Source organism: Tachypleus tridentatus, chromosome 13 (genome assembly GCF_004210375.1).
Source record: "Tachypleus tridentatus isolate NWPU-2018 chromosome 13, ASM421037v1, whole genome shotgun sequence".
Lineage (NCBI taxonomy): Eukaryota > Metazoa > Arthropoda > Merostomata > Xiphosura > Limulidae > Tachypleus > Tachypleus tridentatus.
The window spans coordinates 185,388,651-185,403,677 of NC_134837.1; the positions used below are offsets into that span (position 1 = coordinate 185,388,651).

General features: G+C 30.5%; 1 protein-coding gene across 7 annotated transcripts in view; it reads right to left on the reverse strand.

Annotated features, from left to right (window-relative positions):
• Window positions 1–15,027, reverse strand: part of Abca3 (ATP binding cassette subfamily A member 3) — a 61,540-nt gene that overhangs the window by 5,255 nt on the left and 41,258 nt on the right. For 5 of the 7 annotated variants that reach the window (XM_076481584.1, XM_076481587.1, XM_076481589.1 and 2 more), the window contains 9 exons: window positions 13,551–13,800; window positions 12,742–12,836; window positions 11,323–11,939; window positions 8,292–8,568; window positions 6,400–6,525; window positions 3,923–4,168; window positions 2,255–2,763; window positions 1,961–2,148; window positions 135–305 (listed from right to left, as the gene is read on the reverse strand). In XM_076481584.1, the coding sequence (XP_076337699.1) occupies window positions 135–305; window positions 1,961–2,148; window positions 2,255–2,763; window positions 3,923–4,168; window positions 6,400–6,525; window positions 8,292–8,568; window positions 11,323–11,939; window positions 12,742–12,836; window positions 13,551–13,800 (2,479 nt within the window). The remainder of the gene's footprint in view (window positions 1–134; window positions 306–1,960; window positions 2,149–2,254; window positions 2,764–3,922; window positions 4,169–6,399; window positions 6,526–8,291; window positions 8,569–11,322; window positions 11,940–12,741; window positions 12,837–13,550; window positions 13,801–15,027) is intronic. The other 2 variants (XR_013021438.1, XR_013021439.1) reach the window with 1 other exon arrangement.

The following is a 15,027-nucleotide window of genomic DNA, read 5'->3' on the forward strand; positions in this document are numbered from 1 at the left end:
TCATTTTTTATCTGCAGTAATTTCAAAAGTCAAATAACAGCCAAGTTGGTACTGATATGAAATGCTGTTCATAGTTAAACATATCATGTATAATGTGTCAGAATAACCCCCACCTCAAGAAGAAATCAACCCACCTGTGAGATGTGAGAATGATGGATCTTCCTCGAGCTATATTTTTTTCGAGAGCATCCCATAAACGCCGTCTTGCTACTGGATCCATCCCTGTTGTTGGCTCATCCAAGAAGATAATGGGAGGGTCTCCAACAAGGGCTACTGCTGCACTCAACTTTCTCCTGTTGCCACCACTGTAACAGAAAGTTTTGTTTTTATATTCATAATATTCTTATGATCAAAATAAGTTTCAAAACCTGTGAATGTATAAAACAGTTTTTCATACTTTATAATTTACACACAAATCTTTGAAACATTGAATTCATTAATAATTTTCACAACTGTAAATTTGATACCAAATACATCTTGCCCTTTTATTCAAACTTTATTACACAAAACTGAAATATTACTTGTCTTTGTGGTTCTACTTTCTCTTACAAAACCTGTAATCTTATCAGGAGTGTAAAACGTAGTATAACATGTTGCTCAACTTTAAGTAAAAGTATCAATCTTGAAACGTATTTACATTAGAGTAAAAACTTTTCTACCGAACAAGTTCTCATGTAATAAAAAGTAAAATGAACACTCATCTACTGTTCTCTCAAATGCATGTTGTGGTCAATGAGAAATAGAAACAAAACACAGCATACGTTGAAGGGACTTGGAGCTTTTCACAATACATTTGGACTCATGCAGTTTATGAAGACGTGGCCAAAGATTGCCATTATCTCCAAGAGTTGGACATTCTACACACAAGAGTTATTGCAAAAAAGAGCAATGCTTACTACTTGGCCAGCAATCTGATCTCAACAAAGCACATGATACACTGATTTAAGTTCCTGTGTAAGGATTGTATTTTAACTGCCTGTCACAAATATGAGAATAATAATAAAGTGTAAAATAAAAGGCAGTGGAGTAATAGTATAGTTAGTTATCCTAACAATTATTTTAAGTTAAAGGTATTTGAAAATATAAATACATTTAAAAAGTAGATAATAAAAAAGCACTGTACTTCATCTTGACACCCATGAATCTTCTCTATGTAAGGATACAATGGTATGTAGCAATATCCTCGGTGTCTGTAAACTGATACAGCATCACTTTTTATGCAAGGGTATATATAATATTATACTGTCAGTCTGTATGTCAGAGGATAATGTTATGCTATCAGTATGTATGTCAGAGTTTAATGTTATAATGTCGGTATGTGTGTCAGTGTAATGTTATATTGTCAGTATGCATATGACAGTGTAATGTATCAGTTTATGAGGGTATAAAGCTTAAATGTCAGTCTCTAAGTGAGTTTTCTTTCAAAGCAGACAAACTAAATACTTAGAACATTAAATATGCCAAGAATAAGAATTATTTTGGTAAAATCCAAGTAATCAAAGTGAAAATATTAATATAATAATGTAAATATTAATGTAATAATATAACTATTAATATAATGTAAATACCAAAAAAGTTTCAACAAATTAAATGTTGATAATGTTAAGAAACTTGCCTGAATGTTTCTGTGTATGAAAACTCAAATATATTTGTAGCAAACTACTCACTTTGAGGGATTTGGATTTACTGAATAATGAATTATTTAGTTTTTGAACACAAACAGCATAAAATGTACTTTTTAACTCCTTAAGATGAAAAGGACTGTAGAGATTTGTGCATTTATTGTAACAATGTTGTTGTCTACTTCATAAGGTTTAAATAATGAAATATAAGTAGGAGAAAAAAATTGATATTTAGAAGCAAAATGATAAGTTTCAAAATTCATTGTCTCACACACCGAAATGTAAAATAGAAAATGAACCATTGATGTACAAGTAGCTTCAATGGAGAGAAAACACACCTGTAGTCCTTCACCTGTTTATTTATGTGCATTTTGAAATCTAACATACTACTAAGATGAGTAATATGTTTTGAAATTCTGTCTCTTGCCACTCCTCTTAAATGAGCAAACATTGTCAGAATTTGCTTTCCAGTCATCTGCTCAATCAATGCATCAAATTGAGGGCAATATCCAATAAGTTGTTGAACCTGTGGTTGAAAAAGAATACATATGTGAGTGAACGAAGCTTAATTGATTCATGAAGACTTCTAATCATATCATCACTGGTACTTTAGAAAAAAAATTCAAACATACCTGTCTCACGTGTTTCTTAATGCTCAAGTTGTCAATGTAGGCATCCCCTGATGAAATGGCCTCATCACCTGTCAACAACTTAAAAGTGGTTGTCTTCCCAGCTCCATTAATTCCCAGCAAGCCAAAACATTCCCCTCTACGAACACCAAATGAGATGTGGTCAACAGCTAGTAAATTCTTATAGTACTTTGTGAGGTTTTGGAGGATTAAAACATTGGATTGAAATAAATTGGAGACAGAGGATGAGTTTACCAGGTCCTTCTCGTTTATAACATCATCATCATCAACCACAGAAGATACTGCTTCCTCTTCATTTATACCAATAGAATTCTTATTTTTGCGCGGTACGACATATTGCAGTGATCGAAATAAATTAATTTCAGAAGCATACAAACATATCCAGAAGAGGATGGATTGAAGCACAAGAAACATCAGGTAACGTCCAATGCCTGGGATGTTCAAAGACAAAAAGTTGGTTTCCCAAGGCAAGCAAACATCACCACATTTACCTGAAGGACAAATAAACAATTAAAAAAATCACTTTTTCCAAAGTTTTTTTATTATTGTTTTGTAATTTAGATAAAGTCAAACAAAAATACAAAAAATAACGTAGAATTCCCTCAATTTCCAGAACATATTAAATGTATTAACTAATAATTCTATTCCACTGTTATTGTAAGAAAAGAATTAGGATTTTCTTAATACTTCTGAGATAGTATACGTTTTTTGTAACTACCAAGGAGAAAGAAACAATGTTGCATTTCCCTAACAATGATAGCTTTTTAAGTTCAATTATATTCTGTAATGAGTGAGCTACTGGTTGTAAGAGAATAGTTTGTAATATTATGTTTCATAATTGGTGAGGTACTGAGTATTAGAATGGGGTTTTTAATATTATGATTCATAACTGGTGTGCTACCAGGTTTGAGTGTAAGATCAGGCTCATATTATGTTCAATAACGTGAGAACTATGGAGCGTGAGAGTAAAACTAGGTTAGAAAGTTGTAAGTTGAGTATGTTCCTCTTAAATAAATGCAAACTACATAAATATTTTCTTAAAATAAGTGTAGAACCTAGCCATCAATGGAAATGAATAATGCACTTTGAGCAGACTCGACAAAAAATTCAATAACTGATTTTTGAATAGTTTACTTTTGTTTGCACAACAATAAAATTCTGACTCTATATAAATTCTAAAGTTCCAGTATGAAGTTTTAACAAATGACTTCCTGATAATAAATAAGGTATGATTATATTATACAGGCTTAGTTCAAGTTTTAAGTTAGATAAATATTTGTTAGAGATATTTAAAAACCAAATTACTTATTTTAAAACTATTGTGATAACTACAGTATTACTAATGCTGATATAAATATTTAAATCTTAAAACAAAGAGTCAAACAAAACAATCTTTAAACAAAAATAATAAATTAAAGAAAAATAGGAGAGAATGAAAGATAAATCTTAGATATTGAAATGTAAATGTTTTAGATTTTAAAATTATTAAAAGTTAACATTTTCTTATAATACAAGTCTAGATTGTTTGTTATATAACTTTGGGAAATATTCTGTTGATAGGAGAAAACTTGTCACATGGTTATGAAGTAAAGTGAAAACAGAGTCCGTAATAGTTGAAACCATGATAAATGGTCTGAAAGAACAACTCACCTTTACAGCAAGGCTTAACAACATCAAAACCTGGTATATCTGGAGAAGCATTTGTACAGACTCCTTGAATGAGATCCTTGTTGCATATTTCATTAAACTGATAATTCTGGTATAAATTACTGACTGAACGACCAAGACAGTAATTTGTGAAGACCACAGAGAAAGCCCAGTCCAAAGCTTTAGCTACATCGGTTAACTCTAACTGTGGAATCTCCAAGATTCTGACAGCCACAAGACAGATAATTCCTGTGAACAGAGTTTGATTTAAAATGCGTTATATTTTAAACAGATATTTTAAAACAAAACTGCTAAGGTCTATCTTGATAACAAATTTTATTGTGCAGTTAATTGTTGAAAAAAACTTTGTATGTGGTATATTTATTCTCACAATATTTAATTTTACATAATGTCAGTTGTTGTTGTACAAAGCAAAATTACCCTTATTGTTTTTTTCCTAGATTTATTATTTATTTTCATCAACCTTATCTGACTCCAAACCAAATTTTTGCAAGAACCTAGTAACTGAACCATACCACATTAATTTGGTACTACATGAAACATGGGTAAAATAATGAACTTTTACACGACATGGTGATGACTTATTTGTCACTACATAAAACATGCATTTAAAACACTTTTCTCAACCTTATCAAACATATTTAGTGTATAAAAAAAACAATTCAAAATATAAATAACTTCTCCAGTTCATTTCAAAATATATCTCATACATTCTTTACATTAAGCTAACACAAGAAACAGGTTTCCCTTAAAATTTTTACATGCTTATGTAAGTTCTGTCTTAAGTTTACCTAATTTTTTACTTGTTTACACAAATCCTGTCTTAAGTTTACCTAATTTTTTACTTGTTTACACAAATCCTGCCTTAAGTTTACCTAATTTTTACATGCTTATATAGATCTTTAAAAAGCTGAAAAAAACTAAAGGACTCTCTCTTCCAGTTTACAAAATTTTACTTGTTTTTACAAATCAATCATATGAAACACAATTAATTTTTACCTTAAAAGTCATGATATAAATGAGGTTAAGACATGTTTAATGCTTTGTTCATGAAGTAATAAGATATACCTGTATAATTATATGTAAATACAAAAAATATATACAGACTTTATGCTAGTTCAATCATGTAAATAATTACAAAAATATATACAGACTTTATGGTACTTCAATCATGTATATAATTACAAAAATATTACAGTTTATGGTAGTTCAATCATGTGTCATGAAGTGAGCATGATACAATCACACACTCAAGTTATTTTAATATCTTAATAAGGTCTAATAATGAACAGGAGCTCCATACATATAAGAACTTGATGACACATACACTGATGTCAGAGAATAAGTAAGTAAATTCTGCTTTTAATGTTATTCTTGGTGTGTGATATACACACACACACACACACACATGGATCACATCTCATGATTTATTAATCTATTGCTAGCTACTGTTTGTGGCTGAGCATTTAAGAATCAGACAAAACATTCTGATTAACAGCCACTGAAATTAACTTTTGTCAACACACTAACACAGTAGTAGTTGTCTCCTGTGCATTCAGAGATACTTAAATTAATATTATTAACTTTAAAACATTCTGGTCATAAATATATGCAAGAGTATGAAACTGCTAATATGTTTAAAAAAAAGTGTACATTTGAGGCCAATTAATTAAACTACAATTCTTTCCTATATACAAGACTGTTTACTAAACATTTTAAAAACAACTCTGAAATTTCAAAGTTTCAAATACACTGCATCTAATTTAGACAAGAAAAAAAATCACCAGATTTGTTAACTTTGATACACAGTATCTCCTGTGAGAAATGTTAACAGGTGGGTTAGATTTAGCTCTTTCATTGCACAATTATGTCTCAGGTTAATTCCAAAAAAGTGTTAATTATTCACCAAAAACTAAAAGTATTAATTTGTATTATTGTTTCAATATTGAAAGAAGCTGTATTTTCTATATCTGACAGTAATTCAGGAAAATTATAAAAAAAATATTCTCCAGTAAATAGTATAAATACAGGTAAAACTAAGTCAATAAGAGGCCAAAATTATTAGAAAATATAAAAAATTATTTAGATAACTACACCAACTATAAAAGGAAGCTGTCTTTATATAGATTCTCTGTGTTCTTGAGAAGTTGGCAGTTTCATAACAAGTCATATAAACATCTAAATTTCACAATGAAGAACACAGATGGCAGCACATATGCAGCTGTGGTGACTTTCAAGAACAGGAGGACATTCTCACAAGTCACAGTACAGTGAAACTTTATTTTGGTAGCTATGAGTTAAATCCAAATGTCACTGTCAGTGGGTATAAATGTTTATTTGGATATATCCACACTATAAAAGGGATAACATAGAACAGATTCAGTGAGAAAAATAAACAGACTAGTTAACTTTAATTTATAATATGAGTGAAAAAAATGCCACTTGAAGACATATTGTACCTGCAATAATGTTGCACAACGACAGTCGTATGTATGCAGTGGATGGTGTTTGGAACAAGAATGACATCAGATAAATGAACGGCAGCACTGCTAGGCCATAAATGAAGAACAACAAAAACAAACGTCCTGAAATAAAAAGAGGTAATTTTTTTTACCCTTGAGGATAACGATTAGTTTAATCCTGTGATATTTCATAATAATTGGAAAAATATTGTCCATACAATGAAATTAACTAGAATTGTATTTTTTTGCAAAAATATTGTACAATATTACAATTTTAGAAAAGCATCCATTTTGATTTACTTCTTACAGATGTTATTCCTTGCCTAATAAATATAACCAAATCCACCAGTATTTATTGTTTTTCTGAACTAATTCAAGACACTGGTACATTTTTACATATTTTTATACCTCTCTTAACATGAACTGTTTAAACAAGGTTAAGATCAAATACACTGAGAATAAACATTTAATGCAACCATCTCAAATGTATTTTGAGTTAGAGTAAAATGCATTTTTAAATACAGAAAACTAAAACTTATTTTTCTTTACAAGAGTTCTGCGTTGAACTTGTAACAATTTCTGCCTCAGTATGTACTCTCAAATCACTTTCAGTTTAGACACCTTGTTTATTTTTCTAATAAATTAAAGAAAATATTAACATTTCTACAGAAAAATGTTTGTTCATCTTTAGGAAAATGCTATATTTTGTCTTTGCCACAGTGGCTGGTAACATTTTAACCTAACACACATAATTAACAACCAATACTTCCGTACTGTTAAAATTGAGTAAGCAGTAAATACTGATGTTTTTATTTTTATATTATGTCACATACACACACACACTCTGCTATGCCATTTTATAGAGATGTTTATCTGAAATCATATTTAACTATACAAAACAACTTGGATTTGGCATGATATAAACTTATAATGTGTCAAAAGGTGCTTGTAGCCTGAACTTGACTGACTGATGTTGAAAACATTAGCATGACAAATGCAATATGTAAGCTCATCTCTACAAAGCCTGGTTAGACTAGTTACTGAAGAAACTTTAACAAAATCTTTATCTTGTTCTTTAAGTTGATTTCAAACAACACGACCTTCTTGCAAGAAGTCTGTTGCGCATTACGAGCTGGAAAAGATTGGTAAATTCATATCTGCCAGCAGGGTTATAGTGGTTCTCTTTCAATGAAGTATTTGTATTTTAACGATACAACCATAAGAAGACATCTTTACAAAGATGTAAAGTTTTACTTTTGATTACAGTTTTTCTTTGTGGTTCTAAGATTTGAAATTAGGATGGCCAAGCTAATAAGATATTTTTTGTTAATATAGCTGCTTTCATCTCTCAAATAAATATAAATCACCATATTCAGGTATTCTGTGTGTCTATGAGACCTTGAGCATGGTCAAATACACTGTAAGTTGATCTGAAATAGTTCAAGAGACAACGGAACTATGAGCTAAAAGTTTGTACTAAAATACAAAAAAACTCAACATTACAGTCTGTACTCTGGGATCCTTTCAATTAGTGAGACATTTTTTACTTTTTATTTCAGCTTGTTTTTGTTTATAACAAACTAATATCAATCAGAGGTTTGGATTTGCTGTTTTTAATGCAGTTCTTTTTAACTCTTCAGTATTAATATTATCTTTAAATAAACACGTACATACACACACACATAAATACATGAATTACAAATTTTGTAAAAACAGAATAAATAAAAAATATAAAAAGAAAATGATTTTTAAATGTTAAATAAAAGATAAATTCTGGGATTTCCCCCATCTGTGAATATACAACTTATCACATTAAATATTAAAGCAATAAGACTAACATTGATATTGTACTATCCATTAATGACTAATTCTGGTTGCAACAAACCCACCTTGTTCTTCAGCAGAGGAAAACCCTTCAGTTTGAAAAGCCACAAAAGTCAGCATCACCAAACAACAAGGTATAATGTAGTTGATGAAATCCCAAATAAAAGTTGTCAGCCAAAATGTGAAGAGATTGACTCCACTAACACGCTGTAAATGTTTGGCTTTCAACTCTCTCTCCTTCACGAGAAAGATGGCAAAACTAGCTGCTAGGAGAGACATGCTAAACATAATGTCCTGGGCAATCTGATAAGATTGTGTCTGCTGTGTTTGTTGTTGAATAGCCTAAAAAAAGAAAAACAAAACAATTACCAATCACGAAATTTTTACATTACTCAGAGCTAATACTAACCCTAAATTACATAAAGAAAGACGTTCACAACACTTTTCAGGACAGCTTGGTAGTTAACCACTGTTTAACTTGTATCCACAAGAACTGTAAGTAAATTATGTAGATTATATTCAATACCAAATTACAGCTAGGACAAATACTACAAAGTAATAAGATCTAATAAATACATTGAATAAATCTAAATATAAGAGTTGTTTCATATTTACAAAAAATATAATTTAATGGGAAAGTTTACATAAATTTTTGATACAGCCTTTTTGGGACACAGCTGTGTTAGATGACAGTAAGTGATATGACCTTTACAATGTCAGACATCTCACTGGAAATATCATGCAGTTATAGCGATTTGTAAATGAAGACAGCAATGTCAGTAATCTATAAAGTCAGAAAACAGCAAGATTAGCCATTTCAGTGGTGGATATTTTCATCTTGCAGTGTCAGAAAATAATATAATTATCCTGAGTTATTAACAGTATTTCAACAACCCCTCTCCTAAAGGTCAGCCAGTTAGAAATACTGATACAGGATTGGTAACACACTAGTGCATGTTTGCTGAACCCAATTTTACTGTGAACAATGTATTGAAAAAATAAAAGAATACCACATTTGCCATTGTGAGATATAAACCTGGACACTAAACACTAGTTGGTGAGAACTGTACATTCAGGGTTTGAGACTACATGATTTTACAAAGAAGCTCTAGCCCATATAACTCTCACCATAGACATTAACATAATATGTTATGAGGTAACTGTGGAATGTCTGTATTAAGCCTTATTAAATAGTTACGTATCATTAGTTCTTGCAGGAGCTTGAAAGAATTCTTGAAACATACACTGTCTGGCCAAACAAAAACTCCAAGTTTTACTTAAAATATCACCAAATTATACTCTGTTTGAAAACTGATTTTAAAGTTACCCAAGAAAGGAAAATGCAAGTATTACACAATAAATCAAATGTCAAATTAGTGTAAAGAATTTTTTTGGATTCCATACACTTATTTTTGCCAATTTTTTGAAACTCCACCCTTCCTACTGTGCAGTCTTTCTTTACTCTGTGTAAAACTTGTGAAGAATATTAATTGCCTCCTTAAATTACATCTTTTACTGATTGAAACCTACAGGAATGTGTTTGTCAGGTTCACCTTAAGATATCTATAACACTTGTGGTATTTGAACACCCATAATTTTTAAGATTATGTGTAGACTGTGAAAAAAACTTTGACAGTCACTTGCGAACCACAATTTGTCAAAATGAGAAATTATGGGTAACATTTTCTATATTCCATCTTTGGCTCTTCCAACGTCTTTTTCAATCCTACACTTTCCAGATTTAAAAAAACAACAATTTGAATTTAATATGAATACAAATTATATGTAATTCAAGTAACCAGAAAGTGTGATTCCATCTATAGTGCAAACAATTAATTATTCCTACCCTGGATCTCTACGTTGATAACAGCCAAAGAAGTGAAGCGTAACCTAGCACTGGGCATGCTACAAGGTTAAGTTACGTGTCAGATACCAACGTTTTCTTGGTATTCTTCTAAATAACTGAAACTAGTATCTTTTTTTTTGTTGATGTCATGTTGTCAAATCAGGCAAACCAATCAAAAGTAGTAAGAATTCATAATTTATTTGTCTATGAAATGGATATAAACTTATTCTATTAATAATCATATAGAAAAAATCAAGCAGTCTCGGAAAACCTCCACACAGAAAACAAAAACACCACATGCTAGTTGTAAAGGTTTTAATATATTGATTTTGTTATTAATATGTAATATCATTTAGTGTTGAAAACAGTCACATTCTTACTTAAGGGCTGGTAACATTAAATGTTTTGTATGCATCGTTTGAATTACTTCTAATAAAAAAGGTGTATAACTAACAAGTTAGGTCATGACATATGAAGTTGGTGATCTAGACCATAACTTTCTAACTTCATCGAAAAGTGAGAGGAGATAAAAACTTGAAATAAATTAAGAAATCATCAAATATTTTTCCAGTTCTGTTGTCTATACCTTTCATTTCATATATTCAGTACACAGACTGAAAAAATTATTAGGTTATACTTCTGTTGCTAAACAACATGATATAAAAGCCATTCTTGGAACGTAGTGTTACCAAAACACACTGGCTTTTCTATATGTTAGAAATTGTTAATCAAACTGATTTTTTATGAATAATTGTTCTATGAATATGCCATGAATTCATTTCATGAGTAATCTCAATTTTGATTGGTTCTTAAAAGAATTTACCAATGTTCCACTGCTGTGATTGCAATTTTCTGTTTATTTGTCAATCAAGTTTGGTTTCACAAAATATATTTATATGAGCTAGCTATGAAATGTAAGGACAGGGTATAGTGTGTGATGGGATGGTAGTACTTGCCCAGTCATTTTTGATGAGAAATGTAGTAGTTTTCACACAGCTGTTAGCAATATTGTATGTATGCCAACTGGAACAATGTGGGGGTAAACAAGTCTCTTCTAACCTGTGTGTTAAATGTTTATGATTTCAACAGCAGTTGCTTAAAACTACCTCTGGTGATAAAAAATGTTTTCCTCTCTCTAAATGACAAACTACCTGCATTAAACACAACTTTTCCAAATTAATTATGTCTAGAAAAATAGACTTTCTAGAGAATGTAGCAACTTATCTAATTTGAGATAGTACATTACTAACCTGTTCACTGACTGTCCTAGGCATAGGATGGTTTGTCACTGTTAAACTGTAGCTGTTATTAGTAAAATATTTCAGCATGGCATTGTCAAGGGCTGCTAATGAAATACCTGGAGTGTGGAAGGCTTGATTGTTGAACAGTGACTTGAGGAATGTTTTATTGTCGGTGCCAGTTTGATGAAATACTGCTGCAATCATATTGTGTAGGTTAAGTTGACCAATATCTCTAACACCTTGGTCAATTAAGTAATCAATAATGTTTTCTGAAGAGTTTACTTTAACAACATTATTAGCAGTTCCTTTAAACTGAGATACATAGGCTTTGCCCATTTCATTATCAACAGTTCCAATCTGAGCACCAGACTGATAAGGAACAACAGTACCATCAAATTCGGAAAGATCTAACACCAAAGGTGACAAATCTTGTGGCTTAGGTAAAGTTTTTAACATGACAAGTGTAAGTGTGACAAATAAAACAGGCAGAAATAGTTGTGAAAAAGTCAGTAACCAATTACGTAGGGTGTAAATAACTCTCTTAGTCAGTAAAGCTTGAAACTGCTGGCCGAAACGAATTATTCTGACGCTTCTCTCTACACTAAGTTCCACTGTGATGACTTCACCTGTTGAAAGAAGAATATAACCTTACTTTGTAATCTAGTTCACAATTAGGTCTACTGTTCAACAAGAAATATAAAACTGGTATTTACAGAAATATTTTATAGTAAACAACATAAATAAGGAACCATAAGTACTAGTTATCAGTGTGAATATCAGACTTACTATTGATGTGTTTATTAAACTTTTATCAGAAAAACAAATCTGCTTTAAACTTGTTTTCATTACAATGTACCTTTCATAAATGTTGAAAGATAGAGATACGATTACCTTGATCTTAACAAAGGTATCACTACTAGTTAGTATATTTAATACGTAGGTACATTTTAATGAACAGATTTCAACAATTAAAAGTATGATAAGGTAACGTTATATTACAACTGTAGGGCATAATTGAACACTACAGTTGCTGAATAGAAGTTTCACAAATTTAATGTTCTCTGTCTTTGTCTTCGAATTTCACACAAAGCTACACGAGGGCTATCTGTGCTAGCCGCCCCTAATTTAGCAGTGTAAGACTAGAGGGAAAGCAGCTAGTCATCACCACCTACTACAAACTCTTGGGCTACTCTTTTACCAACGAATAGTGGGATTGACTATCACATTATAATGCCCCCACAGCTGAAAGGGCAATCATGTTTGGTGCCTCAGGGATTCAAACCCATGACCCTTGAATTACGAGTCGAGTGCCTTAACCACTTGGCTATGCGGGGCTGGACCAGTAGGTCCCATTTGTCCCAGAACATTATATATATTTTCACTCACTAATTACTATAACCTTCATGAATATATTCAGGGAAACTGTACCTGTTTCCTTATTTATAACTTCTCTATTCATGTTATTCTCTTCATCTTCATGTTTCAACATGTTTGTCCTGTCAGTGTTGGAATATTCTCCAACTCTATCATAAAGTACAAACATTGAAAAACAAAAAAATTGTTAAAATAATTTCAAATTTTATAATAATAAATACTTACTTGATTTCAAACTGTTATAAACACTAGAAATTCCATCTACAATAATATTATTTACAATCCTTTTGTACTTTTAATGTTAATGGAAAACAAACACATTTTGGAGATATTTTACCATCCAATAGCAACTTAAAAACTTGCTTTAACATTTTACATCAAATTGGTAGAACCACCAAAAGATGTAGATTGCAGCACACTTGGTTTAATAAAGTTTATATGTATCTTTTACCATAACAGTCTCAAGTGGATGGCCTGTTGGTATAGAATGTAATACTCAGGTTGATAAAATGTTAATATAGATAGTGAAAAGTCCAGAAGAGTGAGGTATTATTATAGACTACAACAGTCTCGGCCATATAGCTAGGTGATTAATCACAAAATTAATTATCAAGGAGAATAGGTCATATCAATTATAATTTGATATGATAATTGATTAATTAAAATTACAGTTAACTCACTTGATGTTAGTAAAATAATCAAGTGATCAAACTAGTGTTTACAATTGTTACTGATTTAAATTAATCCAATCATCCAAGTAAGCCAAATATTGACTTACTGTTAATTTTGGCCAGGTAAATGAAATCTAAATACAGACTGCAATTATCCTAATAATTTGTTTGAATTTGAAAGTTTGTGCATACTTAATAAACACTTCTTCCATGGTTGTAATAGATGCTCCATAGCTGGAAATACCCAGTTCTGTCTTTCTATTTTCCAGTTCAGTAAACAGTTTTTCAAAAACTGGATGTCCATCATTAGGTAGATTAAACGATAATTCAGCACCGACATTGCTTTCCAACTCCGCATTCGGTACATAAGAGTAAATCAAATTAGAAGTAGCTGTAACATCACAGTGTGGCTCCTTTACCATTACCACATGGTAACCAGCACCTGAAAACATTTATCTTATCTCATTGTAAAGATATTTTTTTAAATATTTCCAACAGACTTTTGGGTAAAATATTAAATAATTCAATTGTGTCTATACACATTTGCTCTGCCACTTTGCATGCTCCCTGAATAAAAAGTATATTAACAAAAAATCTAATCCCACTAATGAACATATGAGCTAATTTTTTTCCTCTGCCTTGTAATGACAAAACTGAATTTAAAATAAAAAACTGAAGAGCCTATTATTTTTAATACACTAAAACAAATATTCAAAGAAAACAAAATGCTTGTTATTTTAGAAACTATGTATATCAACTAATTTAACAGAGAAAGAAAAAAGTAGTTATATTAAGTAACTTTGGAATAACTTATTTGTTCAGTAATAAAATTATGCAAAACCAATAAAAAGATTTAAAGTAACAATGGCCAAACAAAAGATAAATTCAAGTTTTGTTAGTGTTCAATCAAGATAACACCTTTTTATGCAAGGAAATTGTATTCAAATTTAGTCTTATTATGGTTATGTACTGGAAATACAACTACTGACAGTATAATACACCAAAAACAATAAATGAATACAAGGAAACCTTAATTTACAACTTTCTGCCATTTAATTTCTACGTAGTTTAAATGCCTTAAGTCAAAACTAAATTACAAGATATATTTAATATATTTATATAGAAAGTTTGAACAAAAAGGTCATTAAGTTAAAGATAATACTTATTAAATACCATTTTGAAACTGAAAGAAAAAAAGCTTAACTTTTTAAGTTTGCATGAAAAACATGAGGAATTATGACAACAGTTCTAGATAAAAAAATTACTGTTTTATAAATATTGAGATTAAGAGAGCATTTTTTAGCATTAAACTTCTTGTATAAATTAAGGTTAACTTATGTCAACAATGGTGTTCTGATTGCCATTTTGAGTGTATAGAAAGATAAATACACAAACAAAAAACAATATCTTGCATTTCACTAGATCATTGTTAAACTAACAATTGCTGTTTTGACTACAAATACACCTAACAAAATGATATTATCATCTTAATACTAGATGTATTTTATCAAGACACAATAATAAGTCTTGCAGCTGAAAAAAAACACCTTACAGGATACACTTTTTTTTCCCTTTGCACCAAAAGTACAGAAATTTGAGAAAAACATTCTTAATTCTTAAAGATATTGTTTTTCTTTTTCAAATTTTGTACACTGACAGATTTTTACAA